The 23,511-nt window shown below is 42.3% G+C and overlaps 1 protein-coding gene and 1 long non-coding RNA gene across 3 annotated transcripts in view; one reads left to right on the top strand and one right to left on the bottom strand.

The window, feature by feature from the left end:
• The window catches only part of LOC143776895 (uncharacterized), a 32,558-nt gene extending 14,531 nt beyond the window's left edge, over nucleotides 1-18,027 (bottom strand). The window contains exon 1 of the long non-coding RNA XR_013215946.1: nucleotides 17,906-18,027. This is a non-coding gene — a long non-coding RNA (uncharacterized LOC143776895). The remainder of the gene's footprint in view (nucleotides 1-17,905) is intronic.
• Nucleotides 1-23,511, top strand: part of TMEM178B (transmembrane protein 178B) — a 294,112-nt gene that overhangs the window by 174 nt on the left and 270,427 nt on the right. The window contains exon 2 of one of the 2 annotated variants that reach the window (XM_077266713.1): nucleotides 552-1,696. In XM_077266713.1, the coding sequence (XP_077122828.1) occupies nucleotides 1,315-1,696 (382 nt within the window). In that variant the 5' untranslated portion in view covers nucleotides 552-1,314. Of the gene's footprint in view, nucleotides 1-2; nucleotides 1,697-23,511 lie in introns of those variants that run through there. The other variant, XM_077266714.1, reaches the window with a different exon arrangement.

Raw genomic sequence — 23,511 nt, 5'->3', positions numbered from 1 at the left:
GCAGAATACTAATTCCGCGCTGCTCGCTTCTATTGGGCTATCAAGGCTTAACCTTAATTTATTATTAAAATGAGCTGTAATTTTTTTTTCTAGGAAGGATTATATGAGATAGGTGCCTGTTTCCCTTCCTCCTCTTCCCCATCCTCTTCCTCTAATGCATGCATTTTTTTGGAATTTTTTTCAATTTTTTATTTTCGTATTATGCCTGTTGACGTTTAGCCTTATTTTTCTTTTTTGGTAGATGACCATTTGGTGGTATTGGTTGATAGCCCCGTCTTCCTTTTCTGCCTGATCTGATCTTGGCTGTATTATTTCCGAGACAAAGGGATAAGACTAAAAAATCTTGGATTATTTGTCAGCGTGAGATGGGCTGAAATCCTAAACCCCCTATTTAAATAAGGCTTGTGTAATGCGGGGGCACCCTTTACTGTCTGGCTGAGGCTCTAGTGATACAGCTATTTCTTATTTCCAGAGATTGCTGCTGTCCATGGTGCTGAAATGTCTCCTTTGCTTTCCCTCTTCTCCCCTCCCCCTCTCACCTTCCATTTCAGAGGAGACCAAGAGAAGCGGCTCAGAGGATGAGAGGTTGGAAGACGAGCGATTGTCAAGCCCTGAGTGAAGACGAAATCTTTCAGCTGCTGATTACAGGCTGCTGACAGGCGAAACGGACCCAGAGCCGATGAATGGGGGGGAAAGAGGGGCATGGAGGCTGAAGGTACGATGATGATGATGATATATGTGTTGTGAAACAAAGGATCCGTCTGCTTGCCAACAGGGATCTTGCTACCAGAGACACAACAGTGAGGCTTTGCATTTCTTCGCTTCGAGCTCTTGTAGGAAGAAGAAGAACCCAAAAGCAACGTTGAGTTTGGACTCAATGAGTCTGTCGAAAGAGAGGATGCGGAGAACACAAAGGCTCTAAGGCTGTGGTTTCACTCGGGCATGTTGCCCTTTTTTCCTCTACTTCCATCTCTTTGACTCTTTTCCGACATCCCGGAGGATAGGGCCAACCATGATCCATCACCCAACAACCCAACGACGGGCTACCTAAAAATTTGGAGGTTGACGCATGTGTTGAGAGACCCGTCCTTCTACATTTTGCTTTTTCAGGGGGTGGCGGGTTTTCTGACGAGTTTGGGCCAAACTAATGACTAACCTACGTCAATGTCAAGGTCCGAGAATATTTTTGGGATTCGGATCTAAAGCCTTTTTTGTTTGTTTTTTTCGGGTGGTTACGGTTTTGGCCTAAATCAAAAACCGATTGAGAAACAACAACAACAAGAAAAATGTTGATGGCTCTGTGAGATCGGAGGGATGGCTGCCGGAAGATTACTGCTCTACGCCGGACTGTCGTTAGCTTTGTGTGCCCTGGGCATGCTGGCTGTGGCTATCTGCTCCGACCACTGGTATGAAACGGATGCCAGGCGGCACCGGGAGAGGTGCAAAAGTTTCACGAATAGAAGGATCGACCCCGGATTCATTTACAATTCCAACAACAACCTTCCGCTGAGGGCGAGCAGGTCAAAGTTGGACCGTTGGGAGGGCAAGTTACTTCTAACTAGGAACAGGAGGCAGCTTTTTGCCATGAGCGCTGCTGACGAGTGCAATAGACAATATAATTCTACCAACATGGGCCTGTGGAGGAAATGCCACCGGCTAGGGTTTGATCAAGACATAGAAGATATCGTTGCCAAAGGTATGTGCATGTTACATCATTGTGCTGAATGCTGTAATATCCTGTAACCGACCGCAAAATATTGGCCAATTCCTTTTTTTTTTTTTTACTTTATTTTTTTCCATTTTAAATTTTTTTTAATTTTTTTAATTTTATTGTTTTCCATTTTTTTATTCTTTTAATAATTTTTTTTATTTTTTTTTCCCATTTTTTATTCTCTTAGTTCTTTTTTTATTATTTTTTTCCATGTTTTATTCTTTTAATTATTTTTTAAATTTTTTTTCCATTTTTTTATTCTTTTGATTATTTTTTTATTTTAATTTTTTCAATTTTTTAATAATTTTTTTATATTTTTGCTTTTTTATTTTAGACATCTTCTTACGCCTTTTATTTTAACCTTAAATCTCCATTGTCATGTTCAGAGATGGAGGAACACGACACGAGCTGCAGAAATCAGCAGCACATGGCCTTAGCTGTATACAGATGGAGCTGACCTGGCCTTAGCAGTGTGCAGATGGAGCAGACCCTATTGTAACGCCTACTAACATTCTGCTGCCCCCCCTCATGTTACGCCTTTTCACAGGGGCTACTCTCCATTCAGCAAGTTGGGTGGGATTTCTACACTACAGTCTGCTCCACCTGTATCCTGACTCTGAGGATGCACTACAGTCCGCTCCATCTGTGTCATAACAACACGCTATGGTGTTTCATCTCTGATGTTAAAATACAAGGAAACTGATGACACAATACTTGGAGCGATTCATCCTATGTGATTATTTTTGATGTTACACTAAAGTCTGCTTCATCTGCGCAACCAAAAATATGGTAAAATACAGGATTACTATGGTTAATAGAAGCTAAAATACGGATGATATCCCTTTAAGGGGTTGTCACCAAGCTTTCCCTGACTCCTGAATGACACCTTTTCCTATTTATGCCGCAATACATGTCACTCTCCTGCGTCACTACTACATTCCAGAGCCGGAAAAAGTCAATATTGGTGGCCATATTGGATCTCACCCTATTTTTACAGAAGCAGGTAGAAAAATGTATGATTTTTACTGCAAGACTTGAGCCGCGTCCGTTATTAGTCGCCATCCCCCCGCGCTTTACGACCTCCCGTGGGCCTAAATGGTTTTGGTCTTCTCAGTACATTCACAATCCTGGTAAAACTAAAAGGGTTTTGCGGTGTCTGTGTGACAGGGAATTTGTCTGCCCAGTCTCCTCACTTTTCTAAACAATCGGCGCCCACCTCCTCCTCCTCCTACCTATTTCCGAGAACAAAATGTTCTAGACTCTCCGAAAAAAGCTGCCCCTATACAACACATAATTGCCGGCTGAATCAATCTTCAGCCCCAATCCTACTATTAATACCTGGTTTACTGACCCAATTATGAACAGCAAAAAGGCTTGTTTCTGCTTTGCACTCCAACCCGCGTTTCACTTTGTGCTTCCTCAGGGGGTGTTTAGATAATTGCCGATTGAATCAACTTTGACCCTCAATCCTACTATTAATACCTGAAATGCTGACCCAATTATGAGCCTGCTTCCCCTTTACCCAACTCCAACCTGCGTTTCGCTTTGTGCATCCTCAGGGAGCATTTAGATAATTGCCTGCTGAATCAACTTTGACCCTCAATACTACTATTAATACCGGAAATGCATTGCTGACCCTATTACAAATAGCAGAGAGACCAGTTTCTTATTTTCTGCACTCCAATGAGCGTTTCGCTTTGTGCTTCTTCCAGGAGTGTTTAGATAATTGCTGGCCAAATCAACTTTCACCCTGAATCCAATTATTAATACCTGAAATGCTGACCCAATTATGAACAGCAATGTGTCCTGTTTCTCCTTTACCCAACTCCAACCCGTGTTTCGCTTTGTGCATCCTCAGGGGCCATTTAGATTATTGCCTGCTGAATCAACTTCGACCCTCAATACTACTATTAATACCAGAAATGCTGACCCTATTACAAATAGCAGACAGACCAGTTTTCCATTTTTTGCACTCCAATTAGCGTTTCGCTTTGTGCTTCTTCCAGGTGTGTTTAGATGATTGCTGGCCGAATCAACTTTCACCCTCAATCCTACCATTAATACCAGAAATGCTGGCCCAATTATGAACAGCAAACAGGCCAGTTTCTCTTTTAACTCACTCTAACGTGCTTTTCATTTTGTGCTTCCTCAGGGGTTTTTTAGATAATTGCTGATTTTATCAACTTTTACCCTCAATCCTACTATTAATACCTGAAATGCTGCCACAATTATGAACAGCATAGAGACTTGTTTCCCCTTACCCCACTCCAACATGCGTTTCGCTTGGAGCTTCCTCAGGAGGTGTTTAGATCATTCTGTATTAACTTTTATTCCCAATCCTACTACTACTGTGAGTTGCTGAAATACAGTGAGCGGTGGGTGAGGTTGGGAGGGTGGAGGCACTTCTAAAAAATTTAAGAAGACCAATTTTATTTTTTTTTCAAAGGTAGACATAAAACAGTAATAAAGTGTTACACTGAAATAAAGAACAATATACAAAATTACAGCTGGAAAAAGTAATCTGCGTGAAAAACCATTATCTACCCATACAATACTAACCCAACTACGAACAGCAGAGAGGCCTGTTTCCTTTTTACCACCATTCCAAAGCATGTTTCACTTTGTGCTTCCTCAAGGAATGCTTAGATAATTTCTTGCTGATTAAACTTTCATCCTCAATCCTAGTATTAATACCTGAAATACTGACCCAATTGTGAACACCTGAGAGGCCTGTTACTCCCTCTACCAAACTCCAACCCACATTTCGCTTTTTGCTTCCTGAGGGGGTGTTTAGCTAATTGCCCCCTGAATCAACTTTCACCCTAAATCTTATCTTTAATAGCTGAAATACGGACCCATTTATGAATAGCAGATAGGCCTGTTTTTGCCCACCTCAATCCAAAGCGCGTTTAGCTTGAAGCTTCCTCAGGAGGTATTTAGATAATTGCCAGCCGAATCAACTTTCGACCCAAATGCTACTAGTAATGTGAGCTGCTGATCTACAGTGAAAGGGGGAGGGGGGAGGCACTTCTGAAAATGCAATATGGCCAACTTTATTTTTTTTTTCAAAGGTAGACATAAATAGTAAGGAAGTGTTATGTAGAAACAAAAAAATACAAAATTACTGCTTCGAAATGTCATTAGCTACACATAAAAAACCCACAAAAGTGATTTCTCTATGTAATACCTGAAATTCTGACCAAATTACAAACAGCAGAGAGGTCTGTTTCCCCCTCACCCAACTCCAACGCCGTTTCGCTTGGCGCTTCCTCAGGGGGTGTTTAGATAACAGTTAGATAAATCACATTTCACCCTCAATCCTACTATGAATATCTGAAATTCTGACCCAATTATAAACAGCAGAGAGGCCTGTTTCCCCCTCACCTTACTCCAACATGGGTTTCGCTTGGCGCTTCCTCAGGGGGTATTTAGATAACTGTCTGACAAATCAAATTTCACCCACAATCCTACTATTAATACTTGAAATTCTGACCAAATTATAAACAGCAGAGAGGCCTGTTTAACGTTTATCTTACTCTAACATGCGTTTCACTTTGTGCTTCCTCTAGGGGTGCTTAGATAAGTGCCAGCAGAATCAATATTAACCCCCAATCTTATTATTAACATGAGCCCCTGTTCTACAGTGAGAAGTGAAAAGGGGTAGGGAGGAGGCACTTCTGAAAAATGTAATAAAGCCAAGTTATTTTTTTTCAAAGGTAGAATCCCCTCCAGACACATTACATTATGTGAAGATGTAGCTGAAGTAGGGCGAATTTGCATTATAATATACATGGGTGGCTTTAAGGGACTGTAATCTAAGAGCAGCATAATGTAGATACTGACCTGGATTCCAGAGCTGTGTCACTTACTGGGCTGCCTGCTGTACTTTGGATAAAATCACTGTCTTGATAAAATTATTATAGGACTATTAACCCTGCTGCCAAGTAGTCCTCCATATTCATGAGGTCTGTATAATCACACCCCACCACTGATTGGCAGCTTTCTGCCTATGCACAGTGTACACCTAAATTTGTCAATCAGTGTTGTGGGTGAAGATATACAGAGCTCAGCATTCAGAGAACTGGTAGATATGCAGCAGAGAAAACTGTAATTTTATCAAAACTGCAGCAAGTGAAACATCACAGGAATCAGGATCTCTGCCCCTACAGCATGGTACAGAATGGGTAGCAAAAATCTGATGACAAATTCCCTTGAAAGCATATTTAAATGGAATGAGTGATCAGAAAATCACCTGTTGTTTAAATAAAGTTTTTATGTTAAATGTATTTTTTTTAATAAATATGTTGACGACGTTTTTTTTCCATATCACGATCTAAATTAAAAAACAAAAAACAAAACAGAACTTTTGCAATTCTCACATTGGCCACTTGGCTTTTTTAAACTCAGATCCTATGTGTTGACATGTAGCAACTAATGAGCGTGTGCAGAAGGTTTATTGTGAAGGGAGGGGGAGGAGGTGAGCTGTGTCATCGCCAAAAGTGATTGCTGGATCCTACATTATCAATTGTGTACAGAAGTGTTAACCCTGCCTCTGATGATAAGGAAACTGCTGAAAACTTTTCCTGAAAGAACATGAAGTATGAGCCTAAAAAAACACCCAGTGGTCAATGTGAAAATTGCATGATTTTATTTATTTTGTATAACATTTGTGATATAAAAAAAGCTATTTTAAACAGCAGTTTCATTTTCTGATGCCACATTACCATTAAGTTTATGTAATAGGAACATTGTAAATGTCACAGGGCATGCTCACTACCTCTGCAAATACCACAGAGCATGCTCACTACCCCTGTAAATGCCACAGAGCATGCTCACTACCTCTGTAAAACCTCTGTAAATGTCACAGAGCATGTTCACTACCTCTGCAAAAGTCACAGAGCATGCTCATTACCTCTGCAAATGTCACAGAGCATGCTCACTACCTCTGCAAATGCCACAGAACATGCTCAATACCACTGCAAATGTCACAGAGCATGCTCACTACCTCTGTAAATGCCACAGAGCATGCTCACTACCTCTGCAAATACCACAGAGCATGCTCACTACCTCTGTAAATGCCACAGAGCATGCTCACTACCCCTGTAAATGCCACAGAGCATGCTCACTACCTCTGCAAATACCACAGAGCATGCTCACTACCCCTGTAAATGCCACAGAGCATGCTCACTACCTCTGTAAATGTCACAGAGCATACTCACTACCTCTGTAAATGTCACAGAGCATGCTCACTACCTCTGCAAATACCACAGAGCATGCTCACTACCCCTGTAAATGTCACAGAGCATACTCACTACTTCTGTAAATGTCACAGAGCATGCTCACTACCTCTGCAAATACCACAGAGCATGCTCACTACCCCTGTAAATGCCACAGAGCATGCTCACTACCTCTGCAAATACCACAGAGCATGCTCACTACCCCTGTAAATGCCACAGAGCATGCTCACTACCTCTGCAAATACCACAGAGCATGCTCACTACCCCTGTAAATGTCACAGAGCATGCTCACTACCTCTGCAAATACCACAGAGCATGCTCACTACCCCTGTAAATGCCACAGAGCATGCTCACTACCTCTGCAAATGCCACAGAGCATGCTCACTACCTCTGTAAAACCTCTGTAAATGTCACAGAGCATGTTCACTACCTCTGCAAAAGTCACAGAGCATGCTCAATACCTCTGCAAATGCCACAGAACATGCTCAATACCACTGCAAATGCCACAGAACATGCTCAATACCACTGCAAATGTCACAGAGCATGCTTACTACCTCTGTTAATGCCACAGAGCATGCTCACTACTTCTGTTAATGCCACAGAGCATGCTCACTACTTCTATTAATGCCACAGAGCATGCTCACTACTTCCATTAATGCCACAGAGCATGCTCACTACTTACGTTAATGAAGCGCCCCCATGGGGCCGTGGGGTACTCGGTACCGGGCCCTTCGTTTCACAGGGGGATGTCATGGTGGCTGACCCGGTCCGTGGCCCTGAGACGTCCGTGTAAAAGGGAAAGGTCTTTAAGGGGAATGTTCGTGACGCCACCTGTGGTATTCTGTCAGGGTGACCGACGCTGATTTAAGGGGTCCACTGGGGTGATGTTATGGCAGCTAGATGGTATACCTTCCCACAGGTGAAGTATATCCCCAGGGCTTCCCGGTGTGTAGATGGTGGATGGTGAATGGCGCAGAGAAGAACGAGGACACAAGGTTGCAGTCTCTTTACCTTTACTGAAGACTTCAGCATCCACAGTCCAGGGCACCAGATCACAGGGCAGGCAGAGTCCATCCGGTTTGGAGGCAAATCCAGAGTCCCCTTATCCAGGTGGAAATCAGTAGCCTTCCTCTAGTGCCGTGGTGTTGTAGTTCCTTACTGCCTAAGGCTTCACATAAGGTCCTCACAGATGTAATGTCTTTCTCTCTGTCCCCCATATAGGATAGGACAAACCCGTATGACTGGTGGCTTGAGGCGGTTTATAGGGACTCTATCATGCCACCGCCTCTAAGGGGTGCCACCGTGCCTCCTGGGTGTAGGGAGGACAGGTAACGTGAAATTAGCTGTCCTGCCAGTCTCTGGAGCAAGGCATAAAGGTCGTTACTCCCTCAGTGTTCCGGTTACCGGACTTCTGCACCTCAGAAGGAGGCAGCCTGTGTAGGGCTGGTCCCCTTCTGGTATCCACTCCTTTACTACGACTTCCTTCACGCTCGCTGCAATACAATTCTGCCTTCTGTGTATCTCTTTCTAGGAGCTGCAGCTCTGAGGGCATGCACAACTCAGTGTCCTTCCTCCTTCGTTCTCTGACAGGATCCAGCCAGCAAGTAACTAACTTTCCCTACAGGTCACCAGTTTTACCAATGTGGGGAGTGACCTAATAAATAGGAGCAAGAGCTCCCCCTGGTGGCCTGGAGTGTGAAATGTGTTACATGTTTGTGATACCTGGATGCAGTTATCCTTCTTTGCCTCCAAACGTAGCATCACTCTCTCCGAGAGGAAAGCAATACCACTGCGACGACCAGGACCCTGGGGCGCCGCACAAATGCCACAGAGCATGCTCACTACTTCCGTTAATGCCACAGAGCATGCTCACTACTTCCATTAATGCCACAGAGCATGCTTACTACTTCCATTAATGCCACAGAGCATGCTCACTACTTCTGTAAATGCCACAGAGCATGCTCACTACTTCCGTTAATGCCACAGAGCATGCTCACTACTTCCGTTAAAGCCACAGAGCATGCTCACTACTTCCATTAATGCCACAGAGCATGCTTACTACTTCCATTAATGCAACAGAGCATGCTCACTACTTCTGTAAATGCCACAGAGCATGCTCACTACTTCTGTAAATGCCACAGAGCATGCTCACTACTTCCGTTAATGCCACAGAGCATGCTCACTACTTCTGTAAATGCCACAGAGCATGCTCACTACTTCTGTAAATGCCACAGAGCATGCTCACTACTTCTGTAAATGCCACAGAGCATGCTCACTACTTCTGTAAATGCCACAGAGCATGCTCACTGCTTCTGTTAAAGCCACAGAGCATGCTTACTACTTCCATTAATGCCACAGAGCATGTTCACTACTTCCGTTAATGCCACAGAGCATGCTCACTGCTTCTGTTAATGCCACAGAGCATGCTCACTGCTTCTGTTAATGCCACAGAGCATGCTCACTACACTCAATAAAGCCAATGGGCCATCAGGAAATAAAGCAGCAGAACTGGCATGTCTCATTGAGGCTTACGGAGCAGGCTTTCATTGACACCAGGTAATAACACAAGTCTCCCTCCCAAGCCGCTGAGATATTTCACTCCTGGCGGTGCAGAGGACAGGACAATCCTGCAGGAATAGAAGAGGAAGCTTATTTCAGTATTGTCATACAGGAGATTGATCGTCCGGCCTGATACAGTAATTGGGAGGTTGGTGAGAGATTGCCGCATCCGTTATGCCAAATGCTGACAAGCGATACGTTACCCCGGCTCCCTCCATGCTGCATGTAATGCATTCATGGAAACGCCGGCCACTCCGGCAACGAGCCAAGTCATTCCCTGCGTACGAGCCGAAGAATCGGGTGATTTGTTGTGTGACTCCTCACTGGGAGTGTAATGATTTAAAGGTAAGATGAGGGAAAAAACGTGGCAGGTGCTAAACGGTAATGAATAAACAGATTATGGTCCGGATATCGCTGGTTCATAGATTGGGTTTATTTTCACAACATGTCATCATTAGTAATTCTGCATAGAAGATGTCACCAGTCCGGGTAGGAGGAGAAATGTACCCACTAGTGCAAAAAACAGTGCCCCTAGTGGAGAACAAAATCACTACAGGCCTCTACTCCGTAATAATTCTATTGTACTCCAGAGCTGCACTCGTTATTCTGCTGGTGCAGTCACTGTGTACATACATTACATTACTGATCCTGAGTTACATACTGTATTATACTCCAGAGCTGCACTCACTATTCTGCTGGTGCAGTCACTGTGTACATACATTACATTACTGATCCTGAGTTACATCCTGTATTATACTCCAGAGCTGCACTCGCTATTCTGCTGGTGCAGTCACTGTGTACATACATTACATTACTGATACTGAGTTACATCCTGTATTATACTCCAGAGCTGCACTCGCTATTCTGCTGGTGCAGTCACTGTGTACATACATTACATTACTGATCCTGAGTTACATACTGTATTATACCCCAGAGCTGCACTCACTATTCTGCTGGTGCAGTGACTGTGTACATGCATTACATTACTGATACTGAGTTACATCCTGTATTATACTCCAGAGCTGCACTCACTATTCTGCTGGTGCAGTCACGGTGTATATACATTACATTACTGATCCTGAGTTACATCTGTATTATACCCCAGAGCTTCACTCACTATTCTGCTGGTGCAGTCACTGTGTACATACATTACTGATCCTGAGTTGCATCCTGTATTATACCCCAGAGCTGCACTCACTATTCTGCTGGTGCAGTCACTGTGTACATACATTACATTACTGATCCTGAGTTACATCCTGTATTATACTCAAAAGCTGCACTCACTATTCTGCTGGTGCCGTCACTGTGTACACACATTACATTACTGATCCTGAGTTACCTCCTATATTATACTCCAGAGCTGCACTCACTATTCTGCTGGTGCAGTCACTGTGTACATACATTACATTACTGATCCTGAGTTATATCCTGTATTATACCCCAGAGCTGCACTCACTATTCTGCTGGTGCAGTCACTGTGTACATACATTACATTACTGATCCTGAGTTATATCCTGTATTATACCCCAGAGCTGCACTCACTATTCTGCTGGTGCAGTCACTGTGTACACACATTACATTACTGATCCTGAGTTACCTCCTATATTATACTCCAGAGCTGCACTCACTATTCTGCTGGTGCAGTCACTGTGTACATACATTACATTACTGATCCTGAGTTACATCCTGTATTATACCCCAGAGCTGCACTCACTATTCTGCTGGTGCAGTCACTGTGTACATGCATTACATTACTGATCCTGAGTTATATCCTGTATTATACCCCAGAGCTGCACTCACTATTCTGCTGGTGCAGTCACTGTGTACATACATTACATTACTGATCCTGAGTTACATCCTGTATTATACCCCAGAGCTGCACTCACTATTCTGCTGGTGCAGTCACTGTGTACACACATTACATTACTGATCCTGAGTTACATCCTGTATAATACTCCAGAGCTGCACTCACTATTCTGCTGGTGCAGTCACTGTGTACATACATTACATTACTGATCCTGAGTTACATCCTGTATTATACCCCAAAGCTGCACTCACTATTCTGCTGGTGCAGTCACTGTGTACATACATTACATTACTGATCCTGAGTTATATCCTGTATTATACCCCAGAGCTGCACTCACTATTCTGCTGGTGCAGTCACTGTGTACATACATTACATTACTGATCCTGAGTTACATCCTGTATTATACTCCAGAGCTGCGCTCACTATTCTGCTGGTGCAGTCACTGTGTACATACATTACATTACTGATCCTGAGTTACATCCTGTATTATACCCCAGAGCTGCACTCACTATTCTGCTGGTGCAGTCACTGTGTACACACATTACATTACTGATCCTGAGTTACATCTGTATTATACCCCAGAGCTTCACTCACTATTCTGCTGGTGGAGTCACTGTGTACATACATTACTGATCCTGAGTTGCATCCTGTATTTTACTCCAGAGCTGCACTCACTATTCTGCTGGTGCAGTCACTGTGTACATACATTACATTACTGATCCTGAGTTGCATCCTGTATTATACCCCAGAGCTGCACTCACTATTATGCTGGTGCAGTCACTGTGTACATACATTACATTACTGATCCTGAGTTACATCCTGTATTATACTCAAAAGCTGCACTCACTATTCTGCTGGTGCCGTCACTGTGTACATACGTTACATTACTGATCCTGAGTTACATCCTGTATTATACCCCAGAGCTGCACTCACTATTCTGCTGGTGCAGTCACTGTGTACATACATTACATTACTGATCCTGAGTTACATCCTGTATTATACCCCAGAGCTGCACTCACTATTCTGCTGGTGCAGTCACTGTGTACATACATTACATTACTGATCCTGAGTTACATCCTGTATTATACCCCAGAGCTGCACTCACTATTCTGCTGGTGCAGTCACTGTGTACATACATTACATTACTGATCCTGAGTTATATCCTGTATTATACCCCAGAGCTGCACTCACTATTCTGCTGGTGCAGTCACTGTGTACATACATTACATTACTGATCCTGAGTTACATCCTGTATTATACTCCAGAGCTGCGCTCACTATTCTGCTGGTGCAGTCACTGTGTACACACATTACATTACTGATCCTGAGTTACCTCCTATATTATACTCCAGAGCTGCACTCACTATTCTGCTGGTGCAGTCACTGTGTACATACATTACATTACTGATCCTGAGTTATATCCCGTATTATACCCCAGAGCTGCACTCACTATTCTGCTGGTGCAGTCACTGTGTACATACATTACATTACTGATCCTGAGTTACATCCTGTATTATACTCCAGAGCTGCGCTCACTATTCTGCTGGTGCAGTCACTGTGTACATACATTACATTACTGATCCTGAGTTACATCCTGTATTATACCCCAGAGCTGCACTCACTATTCTGCTGGTGCAGTCACTGTGTACACACATTACATTACTGATCCTGAGTTACATCCTGTATTATACTCCAGAGCTGCACTCACTATTCTGCTGGTGCAGTCACTGTGTACATACATTACATTACTGATCCTGAGTTATATCCTGTATTATACCCCAGAGCTGCACTCACTATTCTGCTGGTGCAGTCACTGTGTACATACATTACATTACTGATCCTGAGTTACATCCTGTATTATACCCCAGAGCTGCACTCACTATTCTGCTGGTGCAGTCACTGTGTACACACATTACATTACTGATCCTGAGTTACATCCTGTATAATACTCCAGAGCTGCACTCACTATTCTGCTGGTGCAGTCACTGTGTACATACATTACATTACTGATCCTGAGTTACATCCTGTATTATACCCCAAAGCTGCACTCACTATTCTGCTGGTGCAGTCACTGTGTACATACATTACATTACTGATCCTGAGTTATATCCTGTATTATACCCCAGAGCTGCACTCACTATTCTGCTGGTGCAGTCACTGTGTACATACATTACATTACTGATCCTGAGTTACATCCTGTATTATACTCCAGAGCTGCGCTCACTATTCTGCTGGTGCAGTCACTGTGTACATACATTACATTACTGATCCTGAGTTACATCCTGTATTATACCCCAGAGCTGCACTCACTATTCTGCTGGTGCAGTCACTGTGTACACACATTACATTACTGATCCTGAGTTACATCTGTATTATACCCCAGAGCTTCACTCACTATTCTGCTGGTGGAGTCACTGTGTACATACATTACTGATCCTGAGTTGCATCCTGTATTTTACTCCAGAGCTGCACTCACTATTCTGCTGGTGCAGTCACTGTGTACATACATTACATTACTGATCCTGAGTTGCATCCTGTATTATACCCCAGAGCTGCACTCACTATTATGCTGGTGCAGTCACTGTGTACATACATTACATTACTGATCCTGAGTTACATCCTGTATTATACTCAAAAGCTGCACTCACTATTCTGCTGGTGCCGTCACTGTGTACATACGTTACATTACTGATCCTGAGTTACATCCTGTATTATACCCCAGAGCTGCACTCACTATTCTGCTGGTGCAGTCACTGTGTACATACATTACATTACTGATCCTGAGTTACATCCTGTATTATACCCCAGAGCTGCACTCACTATTCTGCTGGTGCAGTCACTGTGTACATACATTACATTACTGATCCTGAGTTACATCCTGTATTATACCCCAGAGCTGCACTCACTATTCTGCTGGTGCAGTCACTGTGTACATACATTACATTACTGATCCTGAGTTATATCCTGTATTATACCCCAGAGCTGCACTCACTATTCTGCTGGTGCAGTCACTGTGTACATACATTACATTACTGATCCTGAGTTACATCCTGTATTATACTCCAGAGCTGCGCTCACTATTCTGCTGGTGCAGTCACTGTGTACACACATTACATTACTGATCCTGAGTTACCTCCTATATTATACTCCAGAGCTGCACTCACTATTCTGCTGGTGCAGTCACTGTGTACATACATTACATTACTGATCCTGAGTTATATCCCGTATTATACCCCAGAGCTGCACTCACTATTCTGCTGGTGCAGTCACTGTGTACATACATTACATTACTGATCCTGAGTTACATCCTGTATTATACTCCAGAGCTGCGCTCACTATTCTGCTGGTGCAGTCACTGTGTACATACATTACATTACTGATCCTGAGTTACATCCTGTATTATACCCCAGAGCTGCACTCACTATTCTGCTGGTGCAGTCACTGTGTACACACATTACATTACTGATCCTGAGTTACATCCTGTATTATACTCCAGAGCTGCACTCACTATTCTGCTGGTGCAGTCACTGTGTACATACATTACATTACTGATCCTGAGTTATATCCTGTATTATACCCCAGAGCTGCACTCACTATTCTGCTGGTGCAGTCACTGTGTACATACATTACATTACTGATCCTGAGTTACATCCTGTATTATACCCCAGAGCTGCACTCACTATTCTGCTGGTGCAGTCACTGTGTACACACATTACATTACTGATACTGAGTTACATCCTGTATTATACTCCAGAGCTGCACTCACTATTCTGCTGGTGCAGTCACGGTGTATATACATTACATTACTGATCCTGAGTTACATCTGTATTATTCCCCAGAGCTTCACTCACTATTCTGCTGGTGGAGTCACTGTGTACATACATTACTGATCCTGAGTTGCATCCTGTATTTTACTCCAGAGCTGCACTCACTATTCTGCTGGTGCAGTCACTGTGTACATACATTACATTACTGATCCTGAGTTGCATCCTGTATTATACCCCAGAGCTGCACTCACTATTCTGCTGGTGCAGTCACTGTGTACATACATTACATTACTGATCCTGAGTTACATCCTGTATTATACTCAAAAGCTGCACTCACTATTCTGCTGGTGCCGTCACTGTGTACATACATTACATTACTGATCCTGAGTTACATCCTGTATTATACTCAAAAGCTGCACTCACTATTCTGCTGGTGCCGTCACTGTGTACACACATTACATTACTGATCCTGAGTTACCTCCTATATTATACTCCAGAGCTGCACTCACTATTCTGCTGGTGCAGTCACTGTGTACATACATTACATTACTGATCCTGAGTTATATCCTGTATTATACCCCAGAGCTGCACTCACTATTCTGCTGGTGCAGTCACTGTGTACATACATTACATTACTGATCCTGAGTTATATCCTGTATTATACCCCAGAGCTGCACTCACTATTCTGCTGGTGCAGTCACTGTGTACACACATTACATTACTGATCCTGAGTTACCTCCTATATTATACTCCAGAGCTGCACTCACTATTCTGCTGGTGCAGTCACTGTGTACATACATTACATTACTGATCCTGAGTTACATCCTGTATTATACCCCAGAGCTGCACTCACTATTCTGCTGGTGCAGTCACTGTGTACATGCATTACATTACTGATCCTGAGTTATATCCTGTATTATACCCCAGAGCTGCACTCATTATTCTGCTGGTGCAGTCACTGTGTACATACATTACATTACTGATCCTGAGTTACATCCTGTATTATACCCCAGAGCTGCACTCACTATTCTGCTGGTGCAGTCACTGTGTACACACATTACATTACTGATCCTGAGTTACATCCTGTATAATACTCCAGAGCTGCACTCACTATTCTGCTGGTGCAGTCACTGTGTACATACATTACATTACTGATCCTGAGTTACATCCTGTATTATACCCCAAAGCTGCACTCACTATTCTGCTGGTGCAGTCACTGTGTACATACATTACATTACTGATCCTGAGTTATATCCTGTATTATACCCCAGAGCTGCACTCACTATTCTGCTGGTGCAGTCACTGTGTACATACATTACATTACTGATCCTGAGTTACATCCTGTATTATACTCCAGAGCTGCGCTCACTATTCTGCTGGTGCAGTCACTGTGTACATACATTACATTACTGATCCTGAGTTACATCCTGTATTATACCCCAGAGCTGCACTCACTATTCTGCTGGTGCAGTCACTGTGTACACACATTACATTACTGATCCTGAGTTACATCCTGTATTATACTCCAGAGCTGCACTCACTATTCTGCTGGTGCAGTCACTGTGTACATACATTACATTACTGATACTGAGTTACATCCTGTATTATACTCCAGAGCTGCACTCACTATTCTGCTGGTGCAGTCACAGTGTATATACATTACATTACTGATCCTGAGTTACATCTGTATTATACCCCAGAGCTTCACTCACTATTCTGCTGGTGGAGTCACTGTGTACATACATTACTGATCCTGAGTTGCATCCTGTATTTTACTCCAGAGCTGCACTCACTATTCTGCTGGTGCAGTCACTGTGTGCATACATTACATTACTGATCCTGAGTTGCATCCTGTATTATACCCCAGAGCTGCACTCACTATTATGCTGGTGCAGTCACTGTGTACATACATTACATTACTGATCCTGAGTTACATCCTGTATTATACTCAAAAGCTGCACTCACTATTCTGCTGGTGCCGTCACTGTGTACATACGTTACATTACTGATCCTGAGTTACATCCTGTATTATACCCCAGAGCTGCACTCACTATTCTGCTGGTGCAGTCACTGTGTACATACATTACATTACTGATCCTGAGTTACATCCTGTATTATACCCCAGAGCTGCACTCACTATTCTGCTGGTGCAGTCACTGTGTACATACATTACATTACTGATCCTGAGTTACATCCTGTATTATACCCCAGAGCTGCACTCACTATTCTGCTGGTGCAGTCACTGTGTACATACATTACATTACTGATCCTGAGTTATATCCTGTATTATACCCCAGAGCTGCACTCACTATTCTGCTGGTGCAGTCACTGTGTACATACATTACATTACTGATCCTGAGTTACATCCTGTATTATACTCCAGAGCTGCGCTCACTATTCTGCTGGTGCAGTCACTGTGTACACACATTACATTACTGATCCTGAGTTACCTCCTATATTATACTCCAGAGCTGCACTCACTATTCTGCTGGTGCAGTCACTGTGTACATACATTACATTACTGATCCTGAGTTATATCCCGTATTATACCCCAGAGCTGCACTCACTATTCTGCTGGTGCAGTCACTGTGTACATACATTACATTACTGATCCTGAGTTACATCCTGTATTATACTCCAGAGCTGCGCTCACTATTCTGCTCGTGCAGTCGCTGTGTACATACATTACATTACTGATCCTGAGTTACATCCTGTATTATACCCCAGAGCTGCACTCACTATTCTGCTGGTGCAGTCACTGTGTACACACATTACATTACTGATCCTGAGTTACATCCTGTATTATACTCCAGAGCTGCACTCACTATTCTGCTGGACGGTGCAGTCACTGTGGAGACACATTATTTGCCCTGTACTGATCTTGGCCACTGACGCATAAACATCGTAGTACTATGAATCCATTATGGCGAAGAGTTCGAAAATGGTGAAAGAGGAAAAACAAATCAGGTGCCCTTTGCAACCAATCAGAGTCCAGCTCTCATTTCTCAGAAGCTCTTTGGAAAATGAAAGCAGCCTCCTGATTGGTTGCTATGGGTAACGGTTGCCCTTTTCCCTTATCACTAGGCCGGAGCCTGGAACAGATAAATGTAAATGAGCGATTTTTCCTTGAAACTGAAGCGGCGACACTTGCGGGGAGCAGGAAGCGCTTGACATCGGCGCGACGTGATAAATCGAGCCGACAATTAATGAAGTTTAACAGACCTACAAATTGTGCGCGCGCTTATTTATGGAGTGCGATGTGTGTCGCTGCGCAGCGCCGAAACGCCAGAATAATGAGAGACATAAAGTTCTGATTATCTGTTATCGGAGTCTTATGAATTTCCGCACTCATTACAAAGAGATGTTTTGTTAATTAGAAAGTAGGAGGCCTGTAAATCACCGAGCTCCGCCGCCACCGCCGACGCCGCCATGGTGCTCCATTATGGGATTTCAGTCTGTTCTGCACATATATAAGTCCGGGAGAAGCGAGAAAATTGAGCCCTAATACAATATAGTTTTATTATTATTTTATATTATTTTATATAGATTTGGTATGGTTTTAATGTAATATAATGTTATTGTGTTTTTATATTATTATATATTATATTTATAATAATAATTCTTAAAATGATTAACAATGTTAATAATAAATAAGCAAAATAATTATTTTATATACCGTAATTACTATTTATTAAATAATTACTATTTATTTTAATATTACTAATAATTATTATTTGATATAATTACTATTTTATTTTGGATAATTTTAATGTAATATAACTTTTTTATATAAATATATATAATCTTAAAGGGTTATTCCATCAGTTTGTTATTTATTACATTTAGAATAATTCTTATCATTAGTTATATTTTTCTTATTAATAATACATAATAAAACAATAATTATTTTAATATTATTAATCATTATTATTTTATACAATATTATTACTATTTTATTTTGTATATTTTTATGTAATAATATAATTAATACAATATTATTACTATTTTATTTTGTATATTTTTATGTAATATAATTTATATATATATATGTATTTAAAGGGTCATTAATATTTAATGGTTAATAATAATAATTTAGCTATTACTAAATTCTTATTATTTTTTAATATTATTACTAGTTTATTTGGAATAATATTAATGTAATAATATAACTTTCATTATATAAAAAGTGTAGATTTTTCAATGTTTGGGGTCATTGTCCTGCTGGGAGACTCATGACCTTGGATGCAAACCCAGCTTTTTGACACTGGGCTCTACACTGCGACCCAAAGATTCTTTGGTAATCTTCAGATTTCATGATGATTTGCACACATCCAAAGCACCCAGTGACAGAGGCAGCCCTAAAACATCCGTGAGCCTCCCCTATATTTGACTGTAGGTAGTGTTCTTTTCTTTGTAGGCCTCATTACATTTTCGGTAAACAGTAGAATGATGTGCTTTACCAAAAAGCTCTATCTTGGTCTCATCTGACCATAAGACATTTAACCAAAAGGATGTTTGCTTACTCATGTATATTTTGAAAAACTGCAGTCTAGATTTTTATGTCTGTGTCAACAGTGGGGGTCCTCCTGGTGTCCTGCCAAAGCATTTCATTTCATTCAAATGTCGACGGATAGTTCTCGCTGACACTGATGCCCCCTGAGCCTGCAGGACAGCTTGAATTTCTTTGGAACTTGATTGGGGGTGCCTATCCACCATCCAGGCTATCCTGCTTTGCAATCTTTCATCAAATTTTATCTGCCTTCCACGGCAAGGGAGATTAGCTACAGTGCCATGGGTTGTAAATTTCTTGATTATGTTGTGCATGATGGAACATCAAGATCTTTGGAGATGGACTTGTAACCTGGAAATTGTTGATATTTTTCCCCAATTTTGGTTCTCAAGTCCTCAGACCGTTCTCTTCTCCTCTCCCTGTTCTCCATGCTTAGTGTGGCACACACAGACACACAATGCAAAGATGCAAAGATTGAGTCAACTTCTCCCCTTTTTATCTGGTTTCAGGTGTGATTTTCATATTGCCTACACCTGTTACTTGCCACAGGTGAGTTTCAATGAGCATCACATGCTTGAAATAAAGTTGTTTACCCACAATTTTGGAAAGGTGCCAACAATTTTGTGTGGCCCATTTTGGGGGTTTTGTGTGAAATTAAGTCCAATTTTCCTTTCTTTTCTCATTTTTTGTGTTGTTCCAATCAACACAATGGAAATAAATATTTGTTTAACAAGACATATTCAGGAACAAGATCATGGGTGCCAACACTTTCGACCATGACTGTATATTGACTTAAAGGGTTATTCTATTCCTTATAAGTAATCACCTATACAAAGTAGAGGGGATCACTTGCTGATCCCTCGGGGGTCTGGCCAGTGGGACCTCCAATGATCTTGAGAAATACAGCGTTGGAACAGAATGGCGGTTTTGCATGCGCCACCACTCGAATACTAGCCTGTGGGACTGTCGTATCGGGCTCCGCATTGTGGCTTTTATTACTACGAGCTATGGTGTATTTTTCCCAAATTGGGATATATAAACTCCACCCCCTGGGACCACCCAATAAATGGCCGGAAACTTCCAAACATAGCCCCATTAGAGAAGGACTAGCCCCAATCTTTTTTGTGGATTGGTCAAGTAAATTTTGGACAGATGGTAAATATATTGTATTTATGTTCTCCATTTTTTTATTTTTTTTTATTAAATTTGTATACCAGGTATTATAATAGAAGAGTGTTTTTATTTTTTTCATATATTTTTATATTATCATTCTATTTGGCCACATTCCCCGTAGCCGAGACCCACTCCAGACATGACAGGTCCTGATTGCTGCTGTATAACCCCTTAAACTTCACTGTTAATGGTTGGGGGGGCCAATAAAGGTGATTTTTCTGGTTTTTCATCGTGTTTTTGATCCAAGTTTCATCAACATTTGATCAATGTAAGTTTTTACCGTCGGTGATTTTCATAATCTGCAGAACGAGGTATTTTTGTCCCTGACTGGGAACCTTTATCTCTATAAGGCCTCATTCACACATCAGTTTATTTTACGTACGAAAAAACCCACCTATCCTGTTAATTAGTAATAATTTATTTTCACCAGATTAACTCTTTAACCCCTTTGCGCAAATAAACATAGCCCCCTACACACGTGGCTGATGCCAGCTATATTAAGTGACTGGAGTCTGTGTCTAACAGCCAAGGGTGGAGGCTGTTAATCATTTAGTTGCTGCAGTCAATCGCTGACAGCTGCATTCTAAAGATGTCACAGACAGCACATGTGCACCGGCTCCCACTCGCATCTCGTGAACTAATTTGCGGCACGCCACTGTGGTACTGTGACAGTCTGGGGCCTTCTGAAGGCTCTCAATGCTGCCATCTTGGTCCTCTCCTGATACTCGGCTATATTAAACGATTGCAAGTTCAAAATAAAGTAAATATAAGAAAATAAAAAAAAAAAAAATTGAAAAATATAAAATTTCAAATCTCTTCTTTTTTTCACCATTAAAGATAAAGAAATAATAAAAAAATAAACATATTTGGTATTGGTATGTCTGTAAAAGTATATCAAAACATAAAATTAATTATCCTGATCGGTAAACGGTGTAAGAAGAATAAACAATCAAAACGCCAAAACTGCGATTTTTCGGTCACCGCATCACCTTAAAATCAATACAATAAAAATGATCAAAACATCTTATGAACTCCAAAAAACAAGCCACCACGCGCCACCATTAATGGAAAAGTAAAAATTTGATAGGTTTCAGAAAATGGCGATGCAGACCAATTTTTTTTTCGACATCATCACCCCAGCACCCCATGGCGAGCACACTAGATATGTCATTGTGTGACGCTCGCCTAATAGGAATGCTGGTCATTTTATATATATAGATGGTTCCCCGCCAACCCCGTAAGGGGCTGACTTTGATCTTACCCTCTGCTCAGTATCATCAGTGCTATGCACATGTTCTGTCTTACAGTGCCTCGCAAAAGTATTCGGCCCCCTGGAACTTTTCAACCTTTTCCCACACATCATGCTTCAAACATAAAGATACCAAATGTACATTTTTGGTGAAGAATCAACAACAAGTGGAACACAAGTGTGAAGTTGAACGAAATTTATTGGTTATTTTAAATTCTTGTGGAAATTCAAAAACTGTAAAGTGGGGAGTGCAATATTATTCGACCCCTTTATTTTCAGTGCAGCAAACTCACTCCAGAAGTTCATTGTGGATCTCTGAATGATCCAATGTTGTCCTAAATGCCTAATGATGATAAATATAATCCACCTGTGTGTAATCAAGTCTCCGTATTAATGCACCTGCTCTGTGATAGTCTCAGGGTTCTGTTTGGAGCACAGAGAGCATCAGGAAGACCAAGGAACACAACAGGCAGGTCCGTGATACTGTTGTGGAGAAGTTTAAAGCTGGATTTGGATACAAAATGATTTCCAAAACTTTAAACATCCCATGGAGCACTGTGCAAGCGATCATATTGAAATGGAATGAGCATCATACCACTGCAAATCTACCAAGACCCGGCCGTCCCTCTTAACTTTCATCTCAAACAAGGAGAAGACTGATCAGAGATGCAGCCAAAAGGCCCATTGGAGCGCCCCCACACCGCCGCAGGGCCGAGGGGTACCCGGAGCCGGGCCTCTAGGTCTCAGTCCTGGGGTTGTCACGGTGGCTAGACCCGGTCCGTGGCCCTGTCTGTCAATGGGGGACGTCCGGTGCAATAAGTGGTGTGGTAACGGTGCAGGTCGCGGTAAATAACGAGGACACCAGTTTGCAGTCTCTTTACCTCTTTACTGAAGATGTTGGAGACCTCAGTCCAGAGCGCTGTTAACTGGGTTTTCAGAGACCGGCCGGTCCAACGACACATCAGGAGTTCTCCTCACAGGTGGGAATCAGTATCTACCTTCTAGCGCTGTGTGTTGTAGTTCTTCCCTGCTGAGCTCCCGGGATAGTCCTCACAACTGTTTCTTTCTGTCTCTACTGTTCGTTCTCCGTCCTCCAGGTGATATGGTAGGACGCACCCGTATGACGGGGTAGGCCTGGAGTTCTTCCGGGACTCTAGAGTCGCCCCTCTCCCACAGCTGCCTCCGTTGTCTGCTTAGGTGTTAAGTGAGACAGCCAACCTGTAATTAGCTGTCCTGCCGTGGTTTGCAATGTACTTAAAGTCTCTTACTTGCTCGGCGTTCCGGCCACCGATTGTTTGCGCCTCAGCAAGGTGCTGCCTCTTTCAACAAAACCCCTGCTGGTATTCTCCTTTTCTGTATTCCCGTTGTTTGCTGGTTAGTTCTGCTCTGAGGAGTCTGCCAGGATCCCCATCCCTGACAGGTCCTCTCACTAGCTCTTCCCAGCTACTTCTCTCTGTCTTCCTGTCCAACCCCCAGTTTTACCAGAGTTGTGAGGAGTG

The sequence above is a fragment of the Ranitomeya variabilis genome, chromosome 5 (genome assembly GCF_051348905.1).
Source record: "Ranitomeya variabilis isolate aRanVar5 chromosome 5, aRanVar5.hap1, whole genome shotgun sequence".
Classification (NCBI taxonomy): Eukaryota; Metazoa; Chordata; class Amphibia; order Anura; family Dendrobatidae; genus Ranitomeya; species Ranitomeya variabilis.
This window is presented reverse-complemented; position numbering and strand designations above follow the sequence as displayed.